The following is a 24,685-nucleotide window of genomic DNA, read 5'->3' on the forward strand; positions in this document are numbered from 1 at the left end:
TTGTCAAACAATTTGTACACCCATCTTGAAAACCCTATTTTTAAGGAGTTTCCATGAAAATCTCCATAAATTACTTTTCTCAGCTGAACCTTATCTCGCACTAATGAAAATCGGTGTGTGTTACTCCTACTTGCAACCAATGAAAAGCCTCTTCTACCCAGTCACAGGTGAATCGCGTTACAGTATCCCCTACTCTACAAGTATATATATAATGTAAACCAACAGACAGGATTGGCATGAGGTGCATACTGAATCTACAAAAGCTTGTGATGACATCACAGCAGAGTCCTGCAGAGGGTGGATTCAACACTCCAGAAGATACTTTCCCCGATGCATCGATAGAGCTGACATTCGCTGTGATGTTGATGCAAATATGTGGGCAGACAGACGGGAGCATCTAGATATCAATGATTGATATGCAGCAGTGTCTGTTTTTCAGGTTTTTTTTGTTTCATAACTACTGCAGAAAGGTTTACTGTCTAAGTGAGTTATGTTTGCTGTGAAATGTTTGATTTACTGTATTTCCCCAGTTGCACAATGCTGTGCACAGTTTCAATTGAATATTATCAAGAGTGCATATGAAGTGTCTTGAGTTTCCTTTACAATTTGTGGTTTTCAACATGCCATGCATGCTGTCCAGACTTGACATGTCATTGGGAAGCACTTACAAAGAAATCCGTCACAATGAGAACATGTTCAAACCATTTGATTTGGTGACCAAAGGTGCTGGTGTACTGACTTGTAATTGTGACAGCCCAGACACTTTGATTGATATAAGTACTTGCTTTTGATGAATATATTATCTGTTTTGATTACGGGACTTGCTTTTGAAGCATTGACTACTTATTTTGAACAACTGACTTTTCTTTTTGATGAAGTGACTCACTTTTGCAAGTTATCCACCATGTTTTGCAGTTTGCACTAATTGTTTTGAGAAGAGCCTTAGTAGTGGTGCAGAGATCAATTCTGTTGTGAGAAATGCACCAAAGCAACTGAGAAAAACTGTAAGTAGTACTTAATTTAAAAGGTTTTCCTTTATTTTAAGGTAAACACCATAAATTAGGACATTTTACAATAAACCTAATCTATTTATCGTCACAGTTTCTATTTTATTTTATTTTTGTGTTTTCTTTGTGTTCAGAGGCAGAGATGTTTGTGACTGTTACACACACACAGTCGTGTCTCTTTCAAACACTGGAAAACAAACAAGAATCAAAGTCTCATCATCATACTGAGGAAATAATGACAACAATAATAATTTGGTCATTTTAACCTAAATACTTGTATTCAATGACTCCGCGTGCCAACCACTGCAAACCTGTTCTTCTTGACTTCGTAATTTTTTAAATGAAACAAGTATATGACACAAATATAGTCCTCAGTATGCAGGAAAACTGCTAAAAAAATTCCCATTAGAGTCGTAGTTAAATTAAGTAAGAGTAATTTCTGTGCAGGAGTTATTATAATTTTCCATTTTCTAATTAGATTTTATTTGAATTTGTTTGGACTTTTTTCAGTTTACTGTGGTTTCAGTGAGTTTTCACAGTGGGTTTAATCATTTCAGTTTAGATGTTAATGGTCCCGATGTTAGTGTTGGTTGTTTTTTAAAAAAACAAAATTAATATTACATGGAGGAAAGATTTTAGGAAAATCAATACAAGAAAAATGCAAATAGAAGAAAACCTTTCTGAAAGCAGTTGATTCCCAAAGCTCCAAAGTTCAGGCCATCGAATCCTCCTCAGGCAGGTTGTGATTATACATTTTGCACATTTTTAGTTTATATCATTTTTTCTACAAGTTTCCAATTTCGAAAAAATTATTTCAGTTTGTTTTAATTTTTTTCTAAACGTCTAGTTTTTATTTTTGAGTCACCCATTATGTTTTTGGTTTAGATTTCATTAGTGATAAAGGTTTTTCATACAGTATACTTACCATTAATGTTTTCCATTTTTAATTTAAAATACTAAGAAGCACTCAGCTGCTCAACAATAACGTCTTCACCCTGCATCGTCCACACTTGTAACTTCCTGCAAGTTGCATCCATATTTATTTACACATGTATAACTGATGCCATGACCTGAAAGTAGTTCTTACAGATATTTGGTCTTATTATGTTATTCCAAAATCCCACACATGCTTCTTTGGAGGATGTTGGGTGTTTTTTAAAAACAAATGACTCAGCATTGTTGATGATTAGGCAGGATAAAACTTTATTGATCAATAAAACATTTCTCTTTGACAAAGAGATATTTCATTGTTTCTTTTACATAAATAAATAGTGTTTACATCATCTGCAATACCACCAATGTCGATATTGTACAAACAATTATGTCACATAGTCTTGATTTATTATAAATTTGGTTGTCTGTGTGTATGTGTGTGTGGTTGTGTATGTAGGTGTGTGTGTGTGTGTGTGTATATAGGTGTGTGTGTGTGTGTGTGTGTGTGTGTGTGTATGTGTGTGTGGTTGTGTATGTAGGTGTGTGTGTGTGTGCGTGTGTGTGTGTGTGTGTTTGTGTATGTATGTATGTAGGTGTGTGTGTGTGTGTATTTAATGCATTTGTAACCACTGAAAGTGTAAGGATTTTTTACAAGCCCATGCAAAGCCTATAGCAACAGAGGAGTGGTTAGTATTGCTATTATAATCTCATGAAATTCTGCAGAATTGATGGTTTGATGCCTTTTCTGGGGTCAATGGGAAGTTCATTCATCATTACAAGCACACCAAAGATACACACATTTCAACAGAGCTGACAAATGGTCTGAATGATTTGGCACAGTTCATTAAGCTACAGAAGTGGCCATATTTCTGACATGTTTCAGTGAAATAATGAAATGGTTTTCGTGTATCATGCCATTCGTCAATTAATGAGAGGTTTGTGCAACATATCATAAGAAGATATTCATGTTTCAGGGTTCCTGTCTTTGAGAGAGATGGAGAAAAATGAAAACAAAACATTTTAGATGAGTTAAATGCAACTGCAGTGATCATCAGTTACATTTGACATTTTTGGCATTCAGTTGTTGCACAATCCCCACGACTGGCAGCAGCGAGTGCAACACCTTCAGAGACCATCCGTTGCTAAGGAGGAATCGAGTAACCAGGGCCTCAGTCGTAGCACCCGGACTAAACATTAGGGGGTTTTGAATGCACACAACAGATGTGGCATGAAATTAAAAGAAAGTGCAAAGAAGAGAGGTAGAAAGGATTTTGCTGCCAACTTCAAAACAGTGTCCACTTTATCCAACACAGCAGTTTACTTTAAATGAGCAACAGAGCTACTGTAAAGCATAATGAGTTTGTTCTGTGCCTTACACTGTGGCTTTAGCATGTAAACACTGAGCTTTGCTAGTAAAAGCCATTGTAAAGATTGTCTTCTATGCATTAAAGAGGGGGAGGGGCATTACAAATCAGTGTGCTGTTGGTGAGTAGAAATGGTGCGAGCTGAATCACACCTTCACTTTATATCTTAATCATATTCTTCACATAATGAAACTAAAGATAATACCAATAATTCTGCACCACGTCCAGTATGCCAACTCAGAGTTGATAATTACAGTGTAGAGTGGATGTAGGCCTCTCCACAGCCAGTGCCCAAGGCTTTCAGCTGGGGTTAAATTTACACTTGGATCCAGACGACTGAATATTAATTAAGACTGCTGTTGTGACAGTTCCAGCCACAAGAGGGCGTACGTGCATCATGGCTCCACCAGCTAAATACTGAATCTGAGTCTATATATTGCTTTTAAATCCCCAGTTTTTACATGCTTGGTTATCTAATATCTGAGCTATAATACCTACAGTATTATAGTAAAATAATACCGATTTGTGCTAGCAGGTAATATGTGGACGTGATCACCTGTAACTTCTATTTCAGCATGTTAAAAAATTGTTTTCATAAGTGAAGTTTGCCTTGGACAGCATTGCTGGAATCCACCTACATCCAGTCAGATATTTTCACCTACAGTGCAAAAAACTTACAGTAAGACTCATCATTTTATGTCAACGATAATCTACAGTAATATGTAAAACGACATTTACAGTATATGCACACTACGGAGTAAACATTTTTAATTATACGCAACATTGATCAGTCTGTACTTTAACTATATATTGTCTACTCTCACGTCAGCCGTACAGCACTATGACGATGTGTGACCTTTTGATACCGATGCACCCAAACAGTGCTGCGAACATATTTACAGACCGTGTGCTTCGTATTTACATTCCATTCATTGCACGGAGTAATGACTGATAACGAATGGAAACATGCAGAACAAAGAGGAAGCACAGACTAACGCCGCCTCTGCCAATGACATTTCTACAGGCTGTGTGATCTCTGGCACTGTGCTTAGAGCCACCTCTGTTTTAATGGTTCTCACGTCGAGCTTACAGACAAAATGAGGAGAATGAAGCGGCATTAATGAACCTAATAAATCCCAGACTACATTAACAACATAAACAAATGGGTTTGGTGCCTGTGTCATCACTATTCATGAGTTTTAATTGTGCTGTGTCTGCTTTTGCTAAAAGTGACTTTGCTATAAGCTTTAAGCAAAAGGTTAATTAAATAAAGCACAGCCTAAGGTTAGTCAGACCACAGCTGACTGACAAATTCCACATCGAGCAGTCTGTGTAGCATTGTTTTAGGCTGCAAGCTGCTTTGGAACCCACCACCACTGCTCCTCCTCTTTGCCATACTTTCTAAATTAATGCTATCTTTGTTGTTCTGTGGCTCTGGTACAAATTGCTGCACACAGAAATAACATTTTTCTGTCGACTAAAGTGATCCTTTCTGAAATATTGAGCAGAGTGTGCAGTGGAATATAAATGGGAGAAATACATTGAGATTTGTGCTCTTATGTTTCATTTTATGACAAGTGCTTGTACTTGGTGTCTCCAGTCCTCTCTGTTTCTCGTTAGCTTTAGGTGTAGCATTCGTAGGTGCTTTTGTGTTCAGAAGTAGCAGCATTTGCTGACTCAGCGTGCTCTGCCTGAGTCTCTCTCCCTGCTTCCTGCTTCCTCTCTCGCTGTCTTCCAGATACAAACTAGGAGGTAGAAAGGCTGCACTGATGTGAGGAGGCTGATGACAAGTTTTCATTTCATCTCTGTCCTATGTGCTTTATGATAACCAGAAAACTACAAAATAAATAATGAAATAAGTTAGCCGGCAGCCCTCCGTTTATTACTGGGTCACAAACAAAACACGTTCCTGAAGCAAATTTTGGGATAACATGCATTATTTTCACTTAAGCAAAACCTACAATCTTTCCTATTGGTTTGAAAAAAACTAACAGCTATGGCTTCAATGATGTCCTCTTAGCAGCAAGTGATGTATGTCCAACTTCAACAAATCCAAAGCAGTTCTTGAATATTTCTTCTGTTTTGTGTCATCGTTTTTCTTGTTATTGGTGCTTTATTGTACAAAACGCAAAGACGAGGAGATAAAATAATCTGAAATGCTTTCTTTCCAGGAGGATGCTCTTCAATCACGTCCTTCTTAGAATCTCTCAGACTTGTGTGTGTGTGTGTGTGTGTGTGTGTGTGTGTGTGTGTGTGTGTGACACATGTATTAATCTTTGAATGTATGTACAGTATGTACAGATCGTGTGTGGGTGTATGTATATATGTTTTTTGTGTCTATGGGAGTGTGTACGGTCCCTGTGAGTGTGTAATGAAATGTCGATGAACAGGTGTATGAAATACAGAGAGAGGCGGGGCAGGAGGCACCCAGGTGTGCAGGTGCGTGAGTATGTTAGAACCTGCTCGTCTGGTCGGCACACAGGTCTCTCATTCAAAGCGCTCGTAGTTCCTTGTCTGTCTCACACGGGGAACCATGTCCTTCAGGAGCCTGTGAGCAAAGAAACAAACTCTAATTGTAAGATAGGTGAGCAAAAATGGCCGTTCATGCAGGTGCAGATACAGAGCTGCTGAGCTGGCACGCTGGCATTAGCACAGCGTAAATAATGCCTGAATAACTATAAAAGATTAAATATTTCAGATTAGACACTGCTGCTGGTTCATGTCTTACTTGACCCCATATGCCAAAATAATAAGTCCCATTAGAACTCCAATGGTGGCATCCAGAAACCAGACGTCAGTATGGTGCTTGAAAACTTCGGCGCTGATTAGAATGGAAAACCCCATGATTGCTCCAACCAGAGAATTAAACCCTGAAAAACAAACAAATATAGGTGAGGGCAAATAAAAAACGACGTTTCTGTTAACAATGACAGTCTTTTCCTGACCTTAATGTAGTGGTTTTAGTTGGACAGATACGATGAAATGAAGGACCAAGATGTTGCGTATGGTGGTGGTAGCTCACTCCAGGCCTCGAGGGCCGGTGTCCTGCAGGTTTTAGATGTGTCCTTGATCCAATGCAGCTGATTTAAATGGCTAAATGACCTCCTCAATATGTCTTGGAGTTCTCCAGAGGCCTGGTAATGAACTAATCGTTTGATTCAGGTGTGCTCACACAGGGTGAGATCTAAAACCAGCAGGACACCGGCCCTCGAGGCCTGGAGTTCCCCAGCCCTGATTTAGAGGACCTGGTGAGAAGCAGCATTCCCTCAGAGAAAGGAATAACAGGTGGGATAAAATCATCTCCATTTCACTTTGAAACACAAACTAAATGTAAACTTGTATATATGAGCTTTAAGTTGTATCATTTTTTAATCAATTTTAAAGGATAAATCTGAAGCTACAGCCAAGCTTATGTATATACTTATGGTAGGTGTCGGATCAATATTTTGCAGCTGTTTTGAACTCCTACATAAATGGCTCCACACTACACATAATGTTTGAATGACCCTTTATAGTGGCTGATGTTGTTCTTTATAATTACATGTGTGAAAGCTAGCACGGTGGGTTATTGTCTTGCCTGCAGTGAGTGTATAGTCTTGTGGGAAATAAGAGGCTCAGAGAACAGCAACCTCAGGTTTATTGGATTGATGCCCTGTGTGTTTTGAGACCTGGGGATAGCAGTGTGCAGTGTGTGTTTGCCAGAGACGCTGTGTGTGTGTGTGCGTGCTGTGCTTCAGTTCATTTGTGTGAGAAAGTCACACAATAAAACAGAAGCAGGCATGTTCTGGTTTGCAATGTTCGTTTCAGCTGCGTGTGTTTTATTTCCTTTGGTTTAATGTGTTGGCACAAATATTCTGCTTCCAAAGGCTTTGATGGTGCAGATGTTTTAAAATGCCACGGTCGTTTTGTGGGTTTGAATTATTAGGAATTAATATAAGAATAATAACTGTGTTCTGATTTTTCATTTTAGTGACGATTTTTAGTTTTTCCTCATTTTGAGTGAGTTCATTGTGAGTTCTCTGTTTTTGTTGTCTCCATCTCATTGCTGTACCTGGTTATGTCCATGCTTAGGTTAATCTCCAGTGTCAGTTCTCTTTTTTGAGGGGTACAGAAAGAGAGATTAAAGGGTTAACGAGCTTTGTCAGACTATTCTGTGTCACAGAAGTCAGTAAATCACGTGGTAACTTCTGAACACATAAACTGATTCAGGTCATGCTCTGAGTTTTCGTTTAAAATCCACAGGAAGTGCCAAGTTTTCACTAATTTTTTATTTACATGTTTCCAAGCTTTGGGTTTTGTTCCCTTCCCGTCTGATTGCCCTTTCATGTGTGTGCACCGTGTCTCATTCAGCACTGTCCTCTGTTATTCTTCTGTGCAGCTTATCCTCAGTCTGTCTGTGAATTGCTGCTTTTGATACACTTTGTTAGTTTTGGACTTTTTTGTTTCAGGTGTGTCTTTAAGTAATTAGATTCTGAATCCTGCGTCCTGCATTTGGGTGCTCGTTCCTGCACTTCACCACCACAACATGACAAAAACTCAAAGAGCAGATAAAATATGATGCAATCCAAGAATATTAGCTTCCTCTGGCTCACTTAAAACCCTGGAAGCTTCTGACAAGTTAATGCATCAGTGATACTAATCCACTCATAATTAATATCATTCTGATCGTGGCTACGATGCTTCATGAAAACTGTTGTGTTTGTAAAACTCCCGTATTTATAATTCTTGTGTTATCGGTGATATCATTAGAGCTTCGCTACTTTTGCTGTTGTTAGAAGTTCACTTGGTAGGTAATAGTTTAATAGGTTTGTTAAAATTGTATTAATTCATATGAATATACCAAATACACACACATTTTTTAACTCCACTCTAAGTCTCCCTCTTTAAGGACAGTGTCTTTCTTCTTGATAATTCAAACAACTGAAAGTTGCTTATGCAGCTGTTGTGTCTGGCCAACTTGTCACCGAATCGTACCCATGAGGGCGGAGTTACAGGCCTATCGTTGTTAAAAGGAAAGGAAAGTAATGATATAAATAATAATTATGCAGCATGTACAAAAAAAACTTTAAGTCATCTATCTAGTTATCTAGTCCCTTGTGCTCTTCTGTTGTGTTCTTCATTTATTTATAGTCATCAGTGTGTGTGTGTGTGTGAGTGTGAGTGAGTGAGTGTGTGTGTGTGTGTGTGAGTGTGTGTCCTACCATCAGTGATAAGTGCCCGACTAGTCAGCACTCTTCCCAGCATGAACTTGGCCACAGCCAGCACAGCACATGTGAGCCCACTCACTATGGACACACTAAAGAGGAAGTCGTCCTGGGGTGAGACACAGGAGACAAAATATAAGAGAATATGGCAATATTTGTAAAAATATGCAGAGGGTGAAATTAAAGGTTTCATCCTAAAGAACAAATAAAAGTTCAGCAAAAACACAGAGGGAGCTACTGTATAGCTGTAGAGCAGGAACCAATAGATTGTGTGACCCACAAAGCTTCTGTCAGCTCAGGCATTATTAATATATACAGGCTCGCCTTGGTGCATCAGCCCAAGGTCATACAGATGAAGTGATGTGAGCTTTGGGTGTTTTCAGGTTGTGTCTCAAACAGACTCAGCAAAAGAAAAGAAAAAGAAAACGCTTGACTCGAGAGTATCAACCTTTCAGATTTAATTGACCTGCAGCAGGGACTGAGAGCCGGAGATGAGAGGAAGAGAAGAGCCTAAAGGACACGTCTGAGGGGGAAACCGCCACATTGTTTTTGTTCTGACTTTGCTGTTCTCCACTAGATTTAAAGTCACAGCTATATCAAACATATATGGACATTATAAAGCGGCATAAACTACCTGCTAACAAAACCCCAACTATATTAGACAAACATGCACATAAATTAGAGTGACTGCATTTCAACATTTGGAAAAACAAACATTTCTGTTGGAAACAGCTGATTCCATCCTCCTGTTTTCACATGTTAATCTCACCTGCTGGAATCTTTTGAGTAGACTTACAAAGTTAAATTAAAGACATTAGGCCTAAAATACTGTTTATTTATCCGACTCTTTGGTGCACCCACACAGGTGACTTTGTTTATTTGGCCTGATTATATTCTGTTTTGGGACAATGTGGGCGAGTGAAAAACAGACTTGCATCTAACAAATTTTTTTTTATTGTAATTAATAATAAACTATCATTAATAATCAATAGTTGGGTCTATGTAATGTAAGGAAGCAGTGATCAATGTCTTTCCTAGTTAGGTCTCTAAAATGAATTTGTTTTTTGTATTGTATATATTTAGCTGCATTTGCTGACTGATACTTTCAGTCTTAGTGACTGATTGGTATCAGTTTGTTTTGTTACAATACTAAACAGACATTAGTAGATCATTAGTTTGACCCCATGTAATTCCAGCAGACCCTCATCCAATTTCAGCATTGTTGGGAAAAGCCACTCACTTGTTCCCTTAGAAGGTGCTTATTAGTTAGTGTGCAGAGAATCATTTTTACAAGGGCAGCATCGTACAACAGCAACCTTTGCAAAGAACAAGAAGTATTGCATTGTAAGCAGATCTGTCCTCGTTTTATCCACTGTACAGTTTTTGTAAAGTACACCCTCTTTATGTATTGCTTTATATATAATTTATGTATCAGGATATGATAAAAACAAATTAGCAGCTGTTAAAATGAGGAAAATAAAGGCTCAGATGAACAACAAAACAAGCAAAACAACACATTACACAGTGATTAAACGAAATAGAGGAACAGTGTTTGAAAACTAAATACACTCTGTTTGCATAGAAACCAAGAGAAGTAGCAGCCAACTGTGAACATGTTTATAACAGAGGTTTGTATGAGTTTGTAGGTCTGGACCATTCAGCTGTGTGTTAACACAGTGCCAAGGAGGGGAGACATCACTAATACAGACACTGAAGACAGTCTTCTCAGGTGTGGACTAACCCAAGAGTCAGATTGTGCAATGCTCAGAGGAACTGCAAAAAACTCAAGAGCTACATCTCAAACTCCACAGGCTACTGTTAGCATGTTCAACGTTAAAGTTTATGAGTTAGAAAAAGACTGAAGAAGCATGGCTTCAAAGGGTTGCCAGGAGAAACCCTCTTCTCTGTAAAAAAAAACAAAAAAACATGGCAGCACAGCTTAAGTTTGCAAGGCTGCAGAGGACTTGAGCACCTTTGTGTGGAGCCACTGAGGTGAACAAGTGTTCTAGAGTCAAATGTGAGGCCATCTGTCTGACATGCTGGTGCCGATGGGGTCATGCAACAGGACAGTGATTCTAAGCACAGCAGCAAATCTACAACAAAATGTCAGAAAAAGATTGAAGAACAAGATGTTGCAGTGGCCCAGTTCAGATCTCCACCTGATTAAGACACTGTGGGAGGACCTTAAAGAAGAAAAATGACAAACATCAATGAACTGAGGAAGAAGAAAGAAGAGTGGGCTAGCACTCCCCTACAACCGTGTGAGAGACTGACAAAGTTGGACAGGAAATAATTACTTCAAGTTATTGGTAAAGGTGGTTTTACAAGCTCTCGAATCATGGGGTGCTCTTTATATTTTGGCTTAGCGTTTAAATAAATAACGACGAATATGTCACATGTTCGTTTTTCTTAAATTTAAGGTTAATCTGAGGTTGCATTTACATAACTTTACATACTTTATGTCCTGATATGGAAAATTTTTAACCACCTGTGCTTTTCTTACTCCTATGTATTTGAAATAGATGCAGACACTTTTGTCCTTTTTCAGAAATCTGACCACACTGAAGTATTTTTGCTTTTCATGAAGATACCAAGATGAAAACAATTATACAGTTATATATATATATAAAATATACTTAATATATAATAATGTCAGCACAGTCTTGGTCTGTGACCTTTTCATGGTGCATCTGTACTGTATGCTTTCAGAAGGCAACAAGAGCTTTCCTTTCCATTGCAAGTATATCCCAATAAATCCATGATTAAAAAGTAAATTTCACTTATAAAGCTCTGTGTAAAGTGGTTTTATCCACAGCTTGTCTGTAACTGCATGGTGTGTACTGTATGTATGTGTTGCATGGGTACGTGCTGCTCTCTCTCCCAAGCACAGAGCTGGTGGGGGCCAATCTCAGCTCTCTGCATTTAATCAGGCACTAGACACCGACAGCCTGCCATGAGAGCGAAACCAAGGACGTGACGTGAATCAAGATTCCCTTTCTGCAACCTGCATTTACACATTATGAATTTCCAGACCAGTACTTGTTCTTACTTACTACTGTTTTTTGGGGGGGTGTTAACAGTGTGACTGTGTGTGTGGATACAGAAAAAGGGATGCTGTGCATGTCAAAACCAAGATCCTGAAAATGGCAAAGCAGTGAAGACAGACGCGGGAATGGAATCAGTCAGAGAAAGGATTTGGATCTGTGTGATGGAGCCAATAAAAAGGAGAGAGTGGTGAAAGATACTGAATGTGTTAGTAAGGAGAAAACAGGATAAATAAGAAGAAGATGAGATGCTTCCATCCTTCAAACTCCTGTATTTAACCAAAGCAAGAAGCCAATGACAGTGTTTACATAAAAAGACAGAGCCAGATGGCTGAGATCACTCTTAAACAAACAGATGATTAACCAGATGTGAGTTATACACTGAGAACCGTTCATTGCTTTTTATCCTCTCGCAATGTTGAATACACGAAGCCAAAGAGGCCAAATATTAATAGAGTACATGCATGTTTATCATAAATATAGAGCCTGAAATGGAACAAAGATTGATGCTAAAAACACGAGACACGTCAAAGAAATGTCCCAGAGACAGGCAGCGGTAATCGGCTCGTGCTGCTGTCAGGAAGGTCCTCTGAGACCTAACAGCCAGAGTTTCCATTAACATAATGGCACCGGAGCATCACACACAGGCTGCAGAATAGATGCAGCCATCTCTTGGCTTTACCCGTTTCAATCTGTGCTAAAAGGGACTTCAGTGACTCCATTTTTGTTTTACTTTTTATTTATGTTTTTGTTTTTTCGCTTTATCCCAGTTAAAACTATTGATTCTCATGTTGTTGAATTCATTGTTCAGACTCTTTTGATATGCACAGCAGTTACAGTTTTGCTCTACGTGTCAGTTTTCTAATTGGTCCACTGCTGCTGGCTTTTAATGTCCTGCTAATTTATGCCACTAATGAAGCAGTTGGTGCAAAGAGAAGATTTTCTGCCTGGAATTGAACAAATTAAGACCAAAATGCGTCTGAGTCTAAATGATCTTAACGAGATGAAACTCTGAGGTGAATACACTTAATAACTATTATGAGATCACACTAAAAAGCACAGAGTAGATGCCAAGAGCAGTGACTCTTCTGGAACATTTGAACAGTACACGCATGCACTTGACAGTTTATTAGGTACAACTAGCTGAAATGAACAAAGCCCAAAGAATAGTCCTATAATAAATTCTTGTTTTGTAGCATTTGCAACGTTTTGGTGTTGGGAGGTTGTTTTTAGAGAAATGTTAAAATACACCAGCTTAGAAAATAAAGATTTTGGTACTGGCAGAACTTTGTTGCAGGTACTTTTCTCATCTGTTATTATCCAAAAGTAAGAGTTTTAGATTGTGCTACATTTATGTTATTTAACCTTAGTAAATCAATGTTTCTGAGACAAAAAGGGTGTTTGTACACTAGAACTAGGCGTATACCCCAAAATCAAAATTGTGATGCTTTACAGCACAGGCACAACTCTACTGCAGTCTTTGCATATGATATTTTTCCTGCTCTATATCCAAAATATTTCCAAACATCGTGGGAGAAGTTCTTCCCCTTCTGCTGTGCTAGACATTTAAATTTTGTTGCATCTACTCTTAACGTAGAGCTACTCATCCAGGAAACCTGAACCTGCACACTGTGAGGAAAAGCTGTTTGCTTGATTTGCTTTTGCTTTGTGTGTGTTTTTAAATTTTGTCCTAGTCTTAGTCTTATGCACATATTATACTTTTAAAAATCAACAAAAGCACTGAAATGAAGTGGTACAAGACTAGTTGCATTGCATGACAAGTAGCCTGTTTTTTCTTTCTCAGAGGCATCGTTGAACTAACTAAACTGGGGTACAATGAGAGAATTTGTTTTTGGTCTCCCTCTTCTCTGGTTAGTGAAATGGACACATGGTTAGGATTAAATCATTTACACACAAAGAGGGTCTCAAAGCTGAGGCTGAGAAACATTCTCAGTCTGATGGTGGGAGAGCTGGGCTGTACCCCAGCAACAGAAAGAAGAGACTATTTTGGGACCTTATTCATACTCCTACACCTCCAGAGAGAGGTGGTGGGGGGAAGTGGAGCTGGCATTAAAAAAAGAAAGTGTGTGTGTGTGTGTGTGTGTCTGCGCATGTCTGTGTCAAAAACAAAAAACAAACAAACGTCAGGTGGAGGGAGACATAAGCTCTGACGTCAGAAGAACAGCAGCAGAGGGCTATAAAAAGAACCCTTACTCACAGTGATGTGTGTGTGTGCTGCTCTGTTTGTTTGTATGGCACTAGAAAATAAATCATTATCCATCATTACAAATATACACAGATCATGCAAAAAAACATTCTGTTTATATCTAAATCTCCAGAACAGCAGCTCTGTGAGGTGCAGTCCATTTCTATTAGCGACAGGGTCACGGGTGGCCAACGGTCACTGAGCTACAGCAGCTCAAACTGCAATAAAAGTTCATGCTGGTTCTCATAGAAAGCCAGAATACACAGAGCATCACAGTTTGTTGTGTATGGAGCTGCAGACCAGTCAGGGTGCCCATGCTGACCCCCGTCCACCACCAAAACCACCAACAATGGACACGTGAGCATCAGAACTGGACCACGGAGCAATGGACGAAGGTGTGTCAGTCTGACGAAAGGTGATTTCTTTACATCACGTGGATTACCAGGTGATTGTGCGTTGCTTACCTGGGCGACGCCTGGGAACAGGACACACCATGGTGGACCTCCTACCTAAGCATTGTTGCAAATCATAAACATCCTTTCATGGAAACAGTACTCCCTGATGGCTGTGGCCTCAATCATCAGGATAATGTGCCACCAATCAGAAATGGTTCAGGAATGGTTTGAGGAACACAACAACCTGTTTGAGTTGTTGACTTGGCCTCCAAATTCCCCAGATCTCAATCCAATTGGGCATCTGTGGGATGTGATGAATAAAGTAGCACACCTTCAGAGGTCTAGTGGAGTCCACGCCTGGACAGTCAGTGGGATCAACACAATATTAGGCAGGTGCTCATAGTATCATGCCTGATCAGTGCATGCATGTAAATGTGTGAGTATAATAGGGTGACCAACCGTCCTCTTTTCCCCGGACATGTTCACTTTTCATGTTCTGTCCGGGGTGTCCGGGGGGATTTTCGAGACTGATAAAAATGTCCGGGTTTTCCTATATTCCGACAGAGGACCCATGTGTGAGACGTCATCCCCAAACTGCTGTTTTGTGAGCGCTTGTTCTGCGCTCACAGACGGGACTGACAGCGCACAGCAGCGCGCCTAATGATGTTTAAAAGATCCCAAAGCGCAAGTGCATCTTTTCAGATGAACTGCAAAAGAAATTTCCCTCGTACCGAACATAGCTGGACTGGCCATCGGGCATGCCGGGCATTTGCCCAGTGGGGTGATGGTGATTTTTCATTTTTACGGGCCGATGGTTTTGTTGTTGTTGTTGTTTTTGTAACGGTACAAACAATGAAAGGTGGTGGATTGGCCAGATGCTGGCCGATGTGTAAAAATATCTCAGTTATTTGGTGGTGTCTATGGCGGAGCTTCCACAGAGGCCAGCGGGTGGATGAGGGAAAGGGGAGGCAGGAGGAGGAGAGACTCGAGGCGGCCGCCGGTCCGAGTGTCAGGTGAACTGAAGTTCAGGTAAGAAGTTATGACCTGCAGTCTATCCGGGTCAGATATATACCAAGTTTAGGTGGAGTTTATTTTTGTTGTGCTGACATTTTACAGTCAGTTACAATAACTCTTACTGCATACTAGCTAGCATGACGGAGTTTCTATGCAGCTGGGTGGGTGCTATGATGTTACTGATAGTGATATGATATCGGTTTGGATATCTGGTGAGAGGGAGACATGCAGATGAAACCAGGAGATGTCCTTACTGAATCATCAGAGCTGAACAGGTGATGGAGAAACAGGTTTACCTTTTAGGTGACATGAATGAGTTGAAGGGAAGTTATGAGCTGTTTCTGAGAGACAAATAACACCAGGATCCTTTTCTACGTAGCTGACAGCTGGTAACTGTGCAGGGGCGGGTCTAGCAAAGTGTTGCCAGGGGGGCAGGTAGGGCATTAACAGGGAAAGGGGGGCACAAAGAAATACTTTTCTTTCTTATTCTCATTTAAAATATCTCGCTTTTAACAAATAATTATCTGAATCTTACAATCAAAGTTTTCATCTGATGTAATATGTATAGAAATCATACATATACCAACAAGACCGTGTACATCACTGTCACAACAGTGTTTGTTTTCATTCAAAGGCTTTATGGCTTCTCCTATAATACCTGGTGGGCCGGTCTCTATTCAAAATGCACTGGTCAATTTTTTGTCCCAGTCCAGCCCTCATACCGACCCAGTACTGGTAATTTTTCTTATGCAGATGAGGCATTATTTTGGTACCATTATTTAATTCCAGAGGTTTTTAAGTTTGTTTGTTTTTTTGCACTTGATGACTTGTAAAAGCCTATATGACATATTTTATTTCATAATTCATTAACCGCACAGAGAAGGCATCGTTTAAATATGTTAAATATGTTTCTTTAAGCAAGTTCTGCATGACTGAGCTAAGTGTCCTCTTTTTTGGAAATCAAAATATGGTCACCCTAGAGCAGTGGTTCCCAAACTTTTTTTGCCAGGCCCCCCTTTTTTACAAGAAAAATGTTCGCGCCCCCCACCACCTAACGCCCCCCCGCACAAACACATCCTCCAAACACACACACCCATATTTTGTTTACAAACTCCATTGCGGTTTATTTCACACCTCAAACATTTGGTAAACAATTAAGCAAATACAAGTAAACGGCAATAAATTACAGGTAGTAATAAAATATACTACTAACTCTTTTACACTACGTCCACACCTACACGGGTATTTTTGAAAACTCAGCTGTTTCTATGCGTTTGGGTCTTTCGTCAACACGTAAACGGCGTTGCGATTCACCGAAAACGGAGATTATTTAAAACTCCTTTTTTGCATTTACGTGTGGACGAGGATTACAGAGTTCGTCACGCAACGACAAAGGTATGTGCCTCTTTTCACGTCACGCTGTGCGCCACGTTATTGTTTACATGAGATGGATTGCAGAATGGCAGATAGAGACAAAATACTGTTACTGTTAATCTGACTATCTTCAGATTTTACACGCTTACATATACAGGCCATTACTGTCCCTGCATTTAGAAAGGCAGAGGCGTCACGGTGTGATTATTTTACGTGTAGTTGGTTTTTTTCCTGTGTAATAATATTCAACATTGCTGTCAATACATTTTTCAAAAAATGCCTCTCTGTGCAAAATGGGTTTAAACACATAAACAGCTGTGGGATACTGTTTGTCTGTGATTTGGAGAGCCCAGCGCTGCTCCCGACGCAGGGAAACTAATTTTGCAGGGGAGACCTACCTTGGCACTTGTGCAGGTGAAGCCAAAGGGAAGATATGCTTCACCATATTTTCCTGTCTTTGGCTTGGAGGGAAGTTGGTTTGGAAACATATTTGGCGATGCTTCATCTCCTGCTTTGCGTTTATGTGGGAGCCCCGTCAACAACCTGTCCACAGTGTCCAAGCGCTCTTTTTTTTTTTTTCATACCGCGCCCCCCTGCAATGGCTCTGCGCCCCCCTAGGGGGCGGGCCCCACACTTTGGGAACCTCTGCCCTAGAGTATATGTGTTGTGATTCACACACTCTAGTCTCATGCGTTCGTACTTTTTCTTTAAAAGAAAATGTATTATCAGTGCACAAAGACACAAAGGCCAAACATTAAAACATGTTTCATCTCATAATATCAGAAAAGATCACCATCAGAAAAGAGCAACAGTCAGTTCTGAAGTAAACAGTTTTTTCATTATTGAACTCAGTTTACTTGTCATGACATGTACTGAAAACAGATTAGATACAATATATTACAGCATTACGTCTTCTGTGGCTTTGCAAATTGGAAAAAGTAATTTTCACAATGTCATCAGAGCGGGCTGTTTCCCAGAGAAATGTTCTTCCATTTGTTGAGCTGGTCTACTTCACTGTGATTGGCTCAGCTATTTCAGAGTTCAGTTATTACACCACATAAATGTGACTAGCTGAGAGTGTCTATTTATCTTTCAATATATTTTCAGTTTTACTCTGAATCTTTTTGCAGTTTCTGCCAAATAAACGCCAAATCACTCGCCCACGCATCCTTTGAATCCATTGCTTTAAATTGTTCTCCATGCAAGATTTAAGACAGGCTTTTTAAACCCACTCACTATCCAATGAAAATGCATCAGTCAATATTGGAAAGTTATGCAGAGTTATGAAGTCAGTGTTCAGAAAATATATTTGAGGGTTTGAATTCAGACCCCACAACAGTAATAGTAATATCTGGTTACATTATGTAAAAAACTTCAGGTTAGGGAGAGACAAAAATCACAATTAATCAAAAGTCAAAGCTGTAACTTTCCTTTATCTCAATTACACAAAGAAAGTGCTGGTGCAGAGTGAGCCAGTGTCTGTGTCCATGTTGTGTATGTGCATGTAGCCTCACCACTTTGGGGGGCATCCTGGTAGCCAGATCATGGATGGCCTTTCCAAGAATACAAATAGAGGAGAGAACGAACACAACCCCAAGGACGACGCATGCTCTGCAGACAAACAGGCAGAAGAAGAAGGTATGAAGATTATTGATGATGTAATAACCCAAAGGAGCTTAAAGGAGAGCAGCCATGCTTTCCTAAGGTCCTATTATGTTTACATCCATCATGATCGTCTTCTCTGCATTTCACTATAAAAACATCTTTCTCATTATAGTCTCAGTGTTTGACAGAAATTTGACAACATCTTTCAAAACCTTTTATGGTAAAGTATGATTGCATGAAAAAATGTCAACGAACAAACAATTAATGGATGTGCAGAAATGTTGCATAGAGACTTTAACATGTCTTGATCACACAGGGTTAATTAGGGGAAGTAAACAGCTGGGAAAACACACCGGTGCATACAATTAAGGTAATGAGACAAAGGAAGTAAAGGAGCAACTATTACAGAAATACAGCAGGAAATAAAAATACAGTGGAACTTACAAATACCCCATTTAACGAAAAATTCAAGTTATGAAGGCACTTAACGGCAATATTTCTGCCCGTGTTACAGCAAAATGCCCGTAACGAAATCCGCTGGCTCTGATTGGCTGAGCCCAGAATGCCTACAATGCCCACAATGCCTTCCGAATCATGTGACAACCCCTTGGCTTTCGTACTTGCGACGTATTGTTGTTGCAGTTAGCAATTAGCCTATAGCCTATCGTTCACTCAAAAGGCGCGATGGGTGCTTCGACTTACGAAAATTTTCAACTTACGAAAGACCCTCGGGAACGAATTAATTTCGGAAGTAGGGTTTCCACTGTCAATCCCAGATCGAACTTAACATACAGGAACTGACACAGGAAGTGGAAAGAAAACATGGAGGGAAATAAATATCTCATAATACAAACAAGCAGAAGGACTCCAAATATATAAGAATATGCACTAGGATGAAAATTTAACCAATAAACAAACTAAAAAAACCAAAGAATACTAAAGAAACAGAAATTTAGAAATCCAAAACCCAACACCCAAGGGCCAAGAAGACATTATTATGGTCACTACCCAGAGCTCATGGCCGTAGGAACATAGACTGACTGACGGTTTTGCTTTCACACTCATCTCTGAACAAGATTCTGAGAAAGGCAGAGCAGCAAGTCGTCAGTACGGATCCTTGTTCCTGCACCCCAGAGTGAGCTGGAGCTCACTGCCTGATGAAGAACCACGAAAAACCTAATAGGTGATCCTGAGGCCACTGAACCTGTCTAGAAGCTTGTCCATGAAGGTGGGAATAGAATCGATGACCTCAGTGGCACTATCAGTAGTAGTAAGCCTATCCTTACATCTTTTACATGAACCAATCTCCAGGAAGTAAAACGTCTTGCCTCATTTGCAATGATATGCTCACACTTTTTTCTACTTTTCCAACATTACACTTTAATTTTCCATGGAAGGAACACAAATATTAAACATATGGGCTATTTTGTGGTTTGTGTGTGCCTCTACATCCAGCTGACAGCACTAATAGAGAAAAAGATGCCGCGTGTGCCTGTGCGTGACTCTGTGTGAGTTAATGGACAGTGGAGGGGCAGCTCGGTCGTTCATTATCTGTAACACCTCTGAGCTACACAGAGGTGTTCTTGCAAGACAAACAGGGCTCCATACAGCCTGACAGTTAATTGATTCATTCAGCTGAGCCACAGCAGCCCTAAAACCTGATGGATTAACACACGTGTAGCAGTGACACATATACAGTAACGACACACAGTTAATGGCTCATCAATAAGGATACACTTCTCTCCAGCCTGCAATTTAAGAAGTACATTTTCCGAAATTGTTTAATCTATCTGGGTATACTGAACATAAGCAAGAGCCTAACAGGAAAATTATTTAGACCTTCAAAGGGAAGGTTAAATTAAAGCTATTGTGGCAATATTCTCTCTACTGGAACTAGGGGATTTAAAAAATGTCAAGTATAAAAAAACTTTTAAAAATCCACATAAAATCACAAACAGACTGCAATAATTTGCAAATCTCATAAACCCAAATCGTATTCACAATAAAACATAGAAAACATATCAAATAAGACACTGAGAAAATGTACCATTTTTAGGAAAAAAACAAGGTCATTTTGAACTTGATGGAGCAACAAGTGTCCCTTCTTCTGTGAAGAACACTGTGTAAACGTCTGCAAACTGAGACTCACGCTGCTCAGCAGTCCTGAGTCTTCTTTGTCATATTTTTCTGTTTCATGATGCTCCAGATGTTCTCAGCTGGTCCAGGTCCAGACTGCAGCAGGCCAGTTCAGGACCCGGACACTTCTCCTACAGCAGCAGTTGTAATAGATGCAGTTTGCAGTTTAGTAATGTCTTGCTGAAATATGGTCTCACCTGGAAAAATGTCATTTTCGTGGGAGTACTAAAACAGGGCTAGGGGAACTCCAGGCCTCAAGTGCTGGTGTCCTGCAGGTTTTAGAGCGGTCCTTGATCCATCACAGCTGATTAAAATGGCTAAATCACCTCCTCAACATGTCTTGAAGTTCTCCAGAGGCCTGGTAATGAACTAATCGTTTGATCCAGGTGTGTTGACCCAGGGTGAGATCTAAAACCTGCAGGACACCGGCATGCATGAGGCATGCATGTGCATGTGCATGTTTGCACATCTGCCTTTCCTGGTGTGCAAGCATGCATGTTTTCCAAAAATAATTTCCACTTTGGATTTGTTTGGACCTCAGAACACTTTTCCATTTTGATTGAGTTCACTTTAAATGAACTTTGGTCCAGAGAAGACAGCTGCCTTTCAAATCCTGTTCACGCGTGGCTTCTTCTCTCCATGATGGAGCTTTAACCTGCATTTGTGGATGGCACAGTGTGCTCCTGAGTCCATGCAGTTTCCATTGAAGAACAACGCCTGATGTTATTGCAGTGCTGCCCAAGGGCCCAAAGATCAGAGGAAATATTGATTTTCAGCCTTGTCCCATGCGCACAGATATTTATTCTGATATTCTGAATCTTGTGATGATTATGTACTGCAGATGATATTTATAGTCCTCATAATTTTCTGTTGAGGAACATTATTATTCCACTATTTTTACATGTAGTTTATTTGCAGTTTAATGAACCTCTGCCCATCTTTACCTCTCATAACCTCTGCCTCTCTAAGACGTTCTTTTTATATCATGTTACTGACCGGCTGCCAATTAACCTCATTAGTTCGTCCATCTGTTTCTTTATAGGACAACTTACTTTTCCAGCCTTTTGTTCCCCAATCCTAACTCTGAGTTGCTGGCATCAAATTCAAAATGAGCTAATAACCACATTTTCTTATGAAATAATAAAATTTCTCACTTTGAACATTTGATGTGTTTTCTATGTTTTATTGTAAATAAAAAATGAGATCATTGCACTCTATTTTTATTTATATTTTTCATAGGATCCCATCATTTTTTAAATGTTATTTACTATATAAAGATAAAATCATATCAGATGATTAGATTGCAGAGGAATGGGTGAAGTCCTTTCACAGCAGAGGTGGAATTCATGGGTAAAAGACGCCAAAGAGTAAAGATAAATGAACAAATAAATAAAACATACAACACCTGTGGTTTGGGAGTTGTTTATGATTCCACCCTTGTATCATTAATCAAAAGATAAAGTTTTGTACTCACATATACTCTCTGTGTGCAGAGTGCACAGCTGCTGCATTGCTGTAGCGCCACAGGACGATGGCTGATGACATGACGTCCAGCGTGGCATCAAACTACAGACACGAGAAGCAAGTTATCAATGAGAGGGAAGGGAGGAAGGTCAAAACTATCCATTGGACCTATACCATGACTCTTTAAATGATCAGATGTCCAGTAAGACGTGTAGACACCTTTAGCCATAACTTGTTTGTGCTGAAAGTAAAACCACTTCATTCTGAAATCCCATGCAGGAGAATAACGCATTTATTTCAGCAGAACAGAATTTCAGTGGGCACATGAACTGACTCAGGTTATGCATGAATAGGGATGAGTGGATGCAAGGATTTAAGGGTCTCATTAAGGCTTGCTATAGTGTGAAAGCTGCAGGGACCACTTTCAAGTCTGTTTCACCACAAAGAGCGTAGTGTTGATGTTTGGCAGGAAAGTCAAAGCCATAAACATCATTAACGCGACGACAGCGGCTTCATGTTGGATTCAGGACTCCTCAGAGAAAAACTTCTCTCCCTGAAGCAGGATCACAAAATAAAATCATTATTAGTTAATTTTCAAATCATAAAATGTAAAAAGTAAGAAGAGGAGGACTCAAAGTCTCACAGAGCTATCGATGATAAGCTGCTATGATCTAACCTCTTTGCATTGGGGCACATCCTCTTATTTTCTTCCTGCTTCTGTTTTCAAACTGTCATCTGCAGCCAAGCAATTAAACTGCTAATTAAAATCCAATCTTTGAGAAAGAGATAGCTAGCTCTGCAGATTATGGGTTATAATATTTTAATCACATTAGGCTAATCACATCTCCCTCACTGGGCCCGGGTGTGGATATTTTAATTTTCACCTTCACTGTTATTACGTCATATTTTTTTATGATGATTCTCAGTGATTTCCTCTGAATAAGATTTCCACTGTCTTCTAGTGGAGATCTGTTTAGCAAACACAAGAAGCATTTTGACATTCAACCACAGCGCCAGTCTCCAGTCCCTTCTCTGCCCTGTTACCTTGGAGACAAAAGGACCAATAGTACTTTGGTACTGGGATTCATTAATAAATCACCAGCACCCAAGTTATGACTAATTGATCAATGCAAATAGAGAAAAGAAGGGGGCGGGAACTTACGGCGAATCCAAATGCTGACGCGCTGTGTCTCATGAACGATACAGCTGTGGAGAGAGAGAGAGGGGGACTGTTTACATCATACAAGTCTTTATTGCTTTTTAGTTACACTAACATGCACATGTTAGCACATGTGATTCAGCACATGCACGATCAGTAGGTTTGTGATGCTAAGTGGGAAACAATCTGTTTATTAAATCAGCATAACAAAATGAAAAGCGACTGTGATTAGACAAGTTATTTCTTAAAAAATCAACACTGATATTCATAAATGTAATTCCTTTTTGTTGAAATCACCAGCACCTCTCACATGCACACACTATATCACTATATCTAGAAACAGGAAATTAAAACCACTGGGTTAACCTGAGCTGGAGTTCAATCAATAAGAAGTTAAAATCTAAATCTTTGTTTATTGTATTCTGTCTTTTTGGCAAATGATTAAGCAAAGAAAGGAAGTGCCAAAAAGAACAATTACATTTTTATTTATTATTTATGATACCACATATGACACCTCTATTTTACATGTGAGCAAATTAAAGGAGTTCTTGGCAGGTTGAACCTTTATCTGATCCAGATTTTTACAGCACTGTCCTTTATAGTCTATTATCCTACTCAGTATCCTCCAAAGCAGAACAACAAACCCTAAAAACTAATAGAAAAACACACAGCTCATTTATGTCCATCTGATGATGTTCCAGGCTGTCCGAGTTTGTCACACGTAAGCTTGGCATGATTAACTGTTTATTAACAACATTAATGACCGGCTAATGCAACATGAAGTATTCCATGAATGGGATTAAAGGTTTTGGGCATTCTTTGTCTACCTGTTGTAGACCGGTTGTTCATCTACCTGTCCTTGTGTGCTTTCCCCTCTTTGTGTGTGTGTGTGTGTGTGTGAGAGAGAGAGAGGGAGACTCTCAGGGGACAGCACATGGGCAGTTAAATCACCATGGCAACAGGAGATTTGAGGGCAAGCTGGCAGTTGGTTTGAACTCAAAGCTTTCATCTTCTCTTCTCAAAGTCTTTCCCTTGGCTGGTCGATTCTCTCAGCCTCTCCTATTCTGATTTCCTTCAGCTCATATTTCCTTTTCTTTTCTTTTCCTTCCTCCTGGTCTTCTTGTCATGTTCCCTGTTATTCATATATATATATATATATATATATATATATATATATAGCGGGAGCCTTTTGGCCGTTTATAAGACTTTGATGCTTCACAGTGTCAGGTAGGATGTGACCTTATTTGACAAGCTTTAATGAATACAACTGTGTTACACACTTTTCAGTTCTTTTGATGCCTCCAGTATGAGGATAGGATCAGGCTTAGCTGTGCTACAGCTATGCCAACACTGTGGAGAAGAAAGGATGGAAAAGCTGAACGGGAGACCGAAGATAACACATGGTTGCTCACACATATGCTGTCTTTGTGTCTGGTTTTGTCCCAGATAGCATCACCCAGATTCTCCTCTTCATTCTGAGTCACACTCACCATCTTTCACGATTATCTGTGCCCTCACGTACAAACTCTCTCACTGTCTCTCGCATACAAAGTTTATGAATCTCTAGGGCTCAACCAGACCTCCGACCCATCTGTTGAGTCAAGAGAAAAAGTCAAACTGAGAATGTTTGAGGAAGCTAACACAGGGAAGTCGGAGAGGTGGTGACTCCTCAGTCTGTATATACAGTCTGTCTACTATGTATATAGACCATATATATATATATATATTATCCCTGGTCCAACATCAAGCTCATAGTTTGTCTTTATTTGAAAGGAGTTCC

The 24,685-nt window shown here is 39.7% G+C and overlaps 1 protein-coding gene and 1 long non-coding RNA gene across 2 annotated transcripts in view; both read right to left on the reverse strand.

Annotated features, from left to right (window-relative positions):
- Positions 1-2,186: 2,186 nt before the first annotated feature.
- tmem163a (transmembrane protein 163a) overlaps positions 2,187-24,685 on the reverse strand; it is a 70,902-nt gene continuing 48,403 nt past the window's right edge. Inside the window, exons 3-8 of the mRNA XM_013270261.3 lie at positions 22,909-22,952; positions 21,757-21,848; positions 18,056-18,152; positions 8,506-8,617; positions 6,033-6,174; positions 2,187-5,852 (exon numbers count right to left, since the gene is read on the reverse strand). Coding sequence (XP_013125715.1) covers positions 5,792-5,852; positions 6,033-6,174; positions 8,506-8,617; positions 18,056-18,152; positions 21,757-21,848; positions 22,909-22,952 — 548 coding nt within the window. The 3' untranslated portion in view covers positions 2,187-5,791. The remainder of the gene's footprint in view (positions 5,853-6,032; positions 6,175-8,505; positions 8,618-18,055; positions 18,153-21,756; positions 21,849-22,908; positions 22,953-24,685) is intronic.
- Positions 21,855-22,901, reverse strand: LOC112844227 (uncharacterized). Its single transcript, XR_003216965.1, has 3 exons — positions 22,575-22,901; positions 22,423-22,481; positions 21,855-22,299 (listed from the first exon to the last, which is right to left on the reverse strand). It is a non-coding gene; the product is annotated as an uncharacterized LOC112844227 (long non-coding RNA).

Source organism: Oreochromis niloticus, linkage group LG16 (assembly GCF_001858045.2).
Source record: "Oreochromis niloticus isolate F11D_XX linkage group LG16, O_niloticus_UMD_NMBU, whole genome shotgun sequence".
NCBI lineage: Eukaryota > Metazoa > Chordata > Actinopteri > Cichliformes > Cichlidae > Oreochromis > Oreochromis niloticus.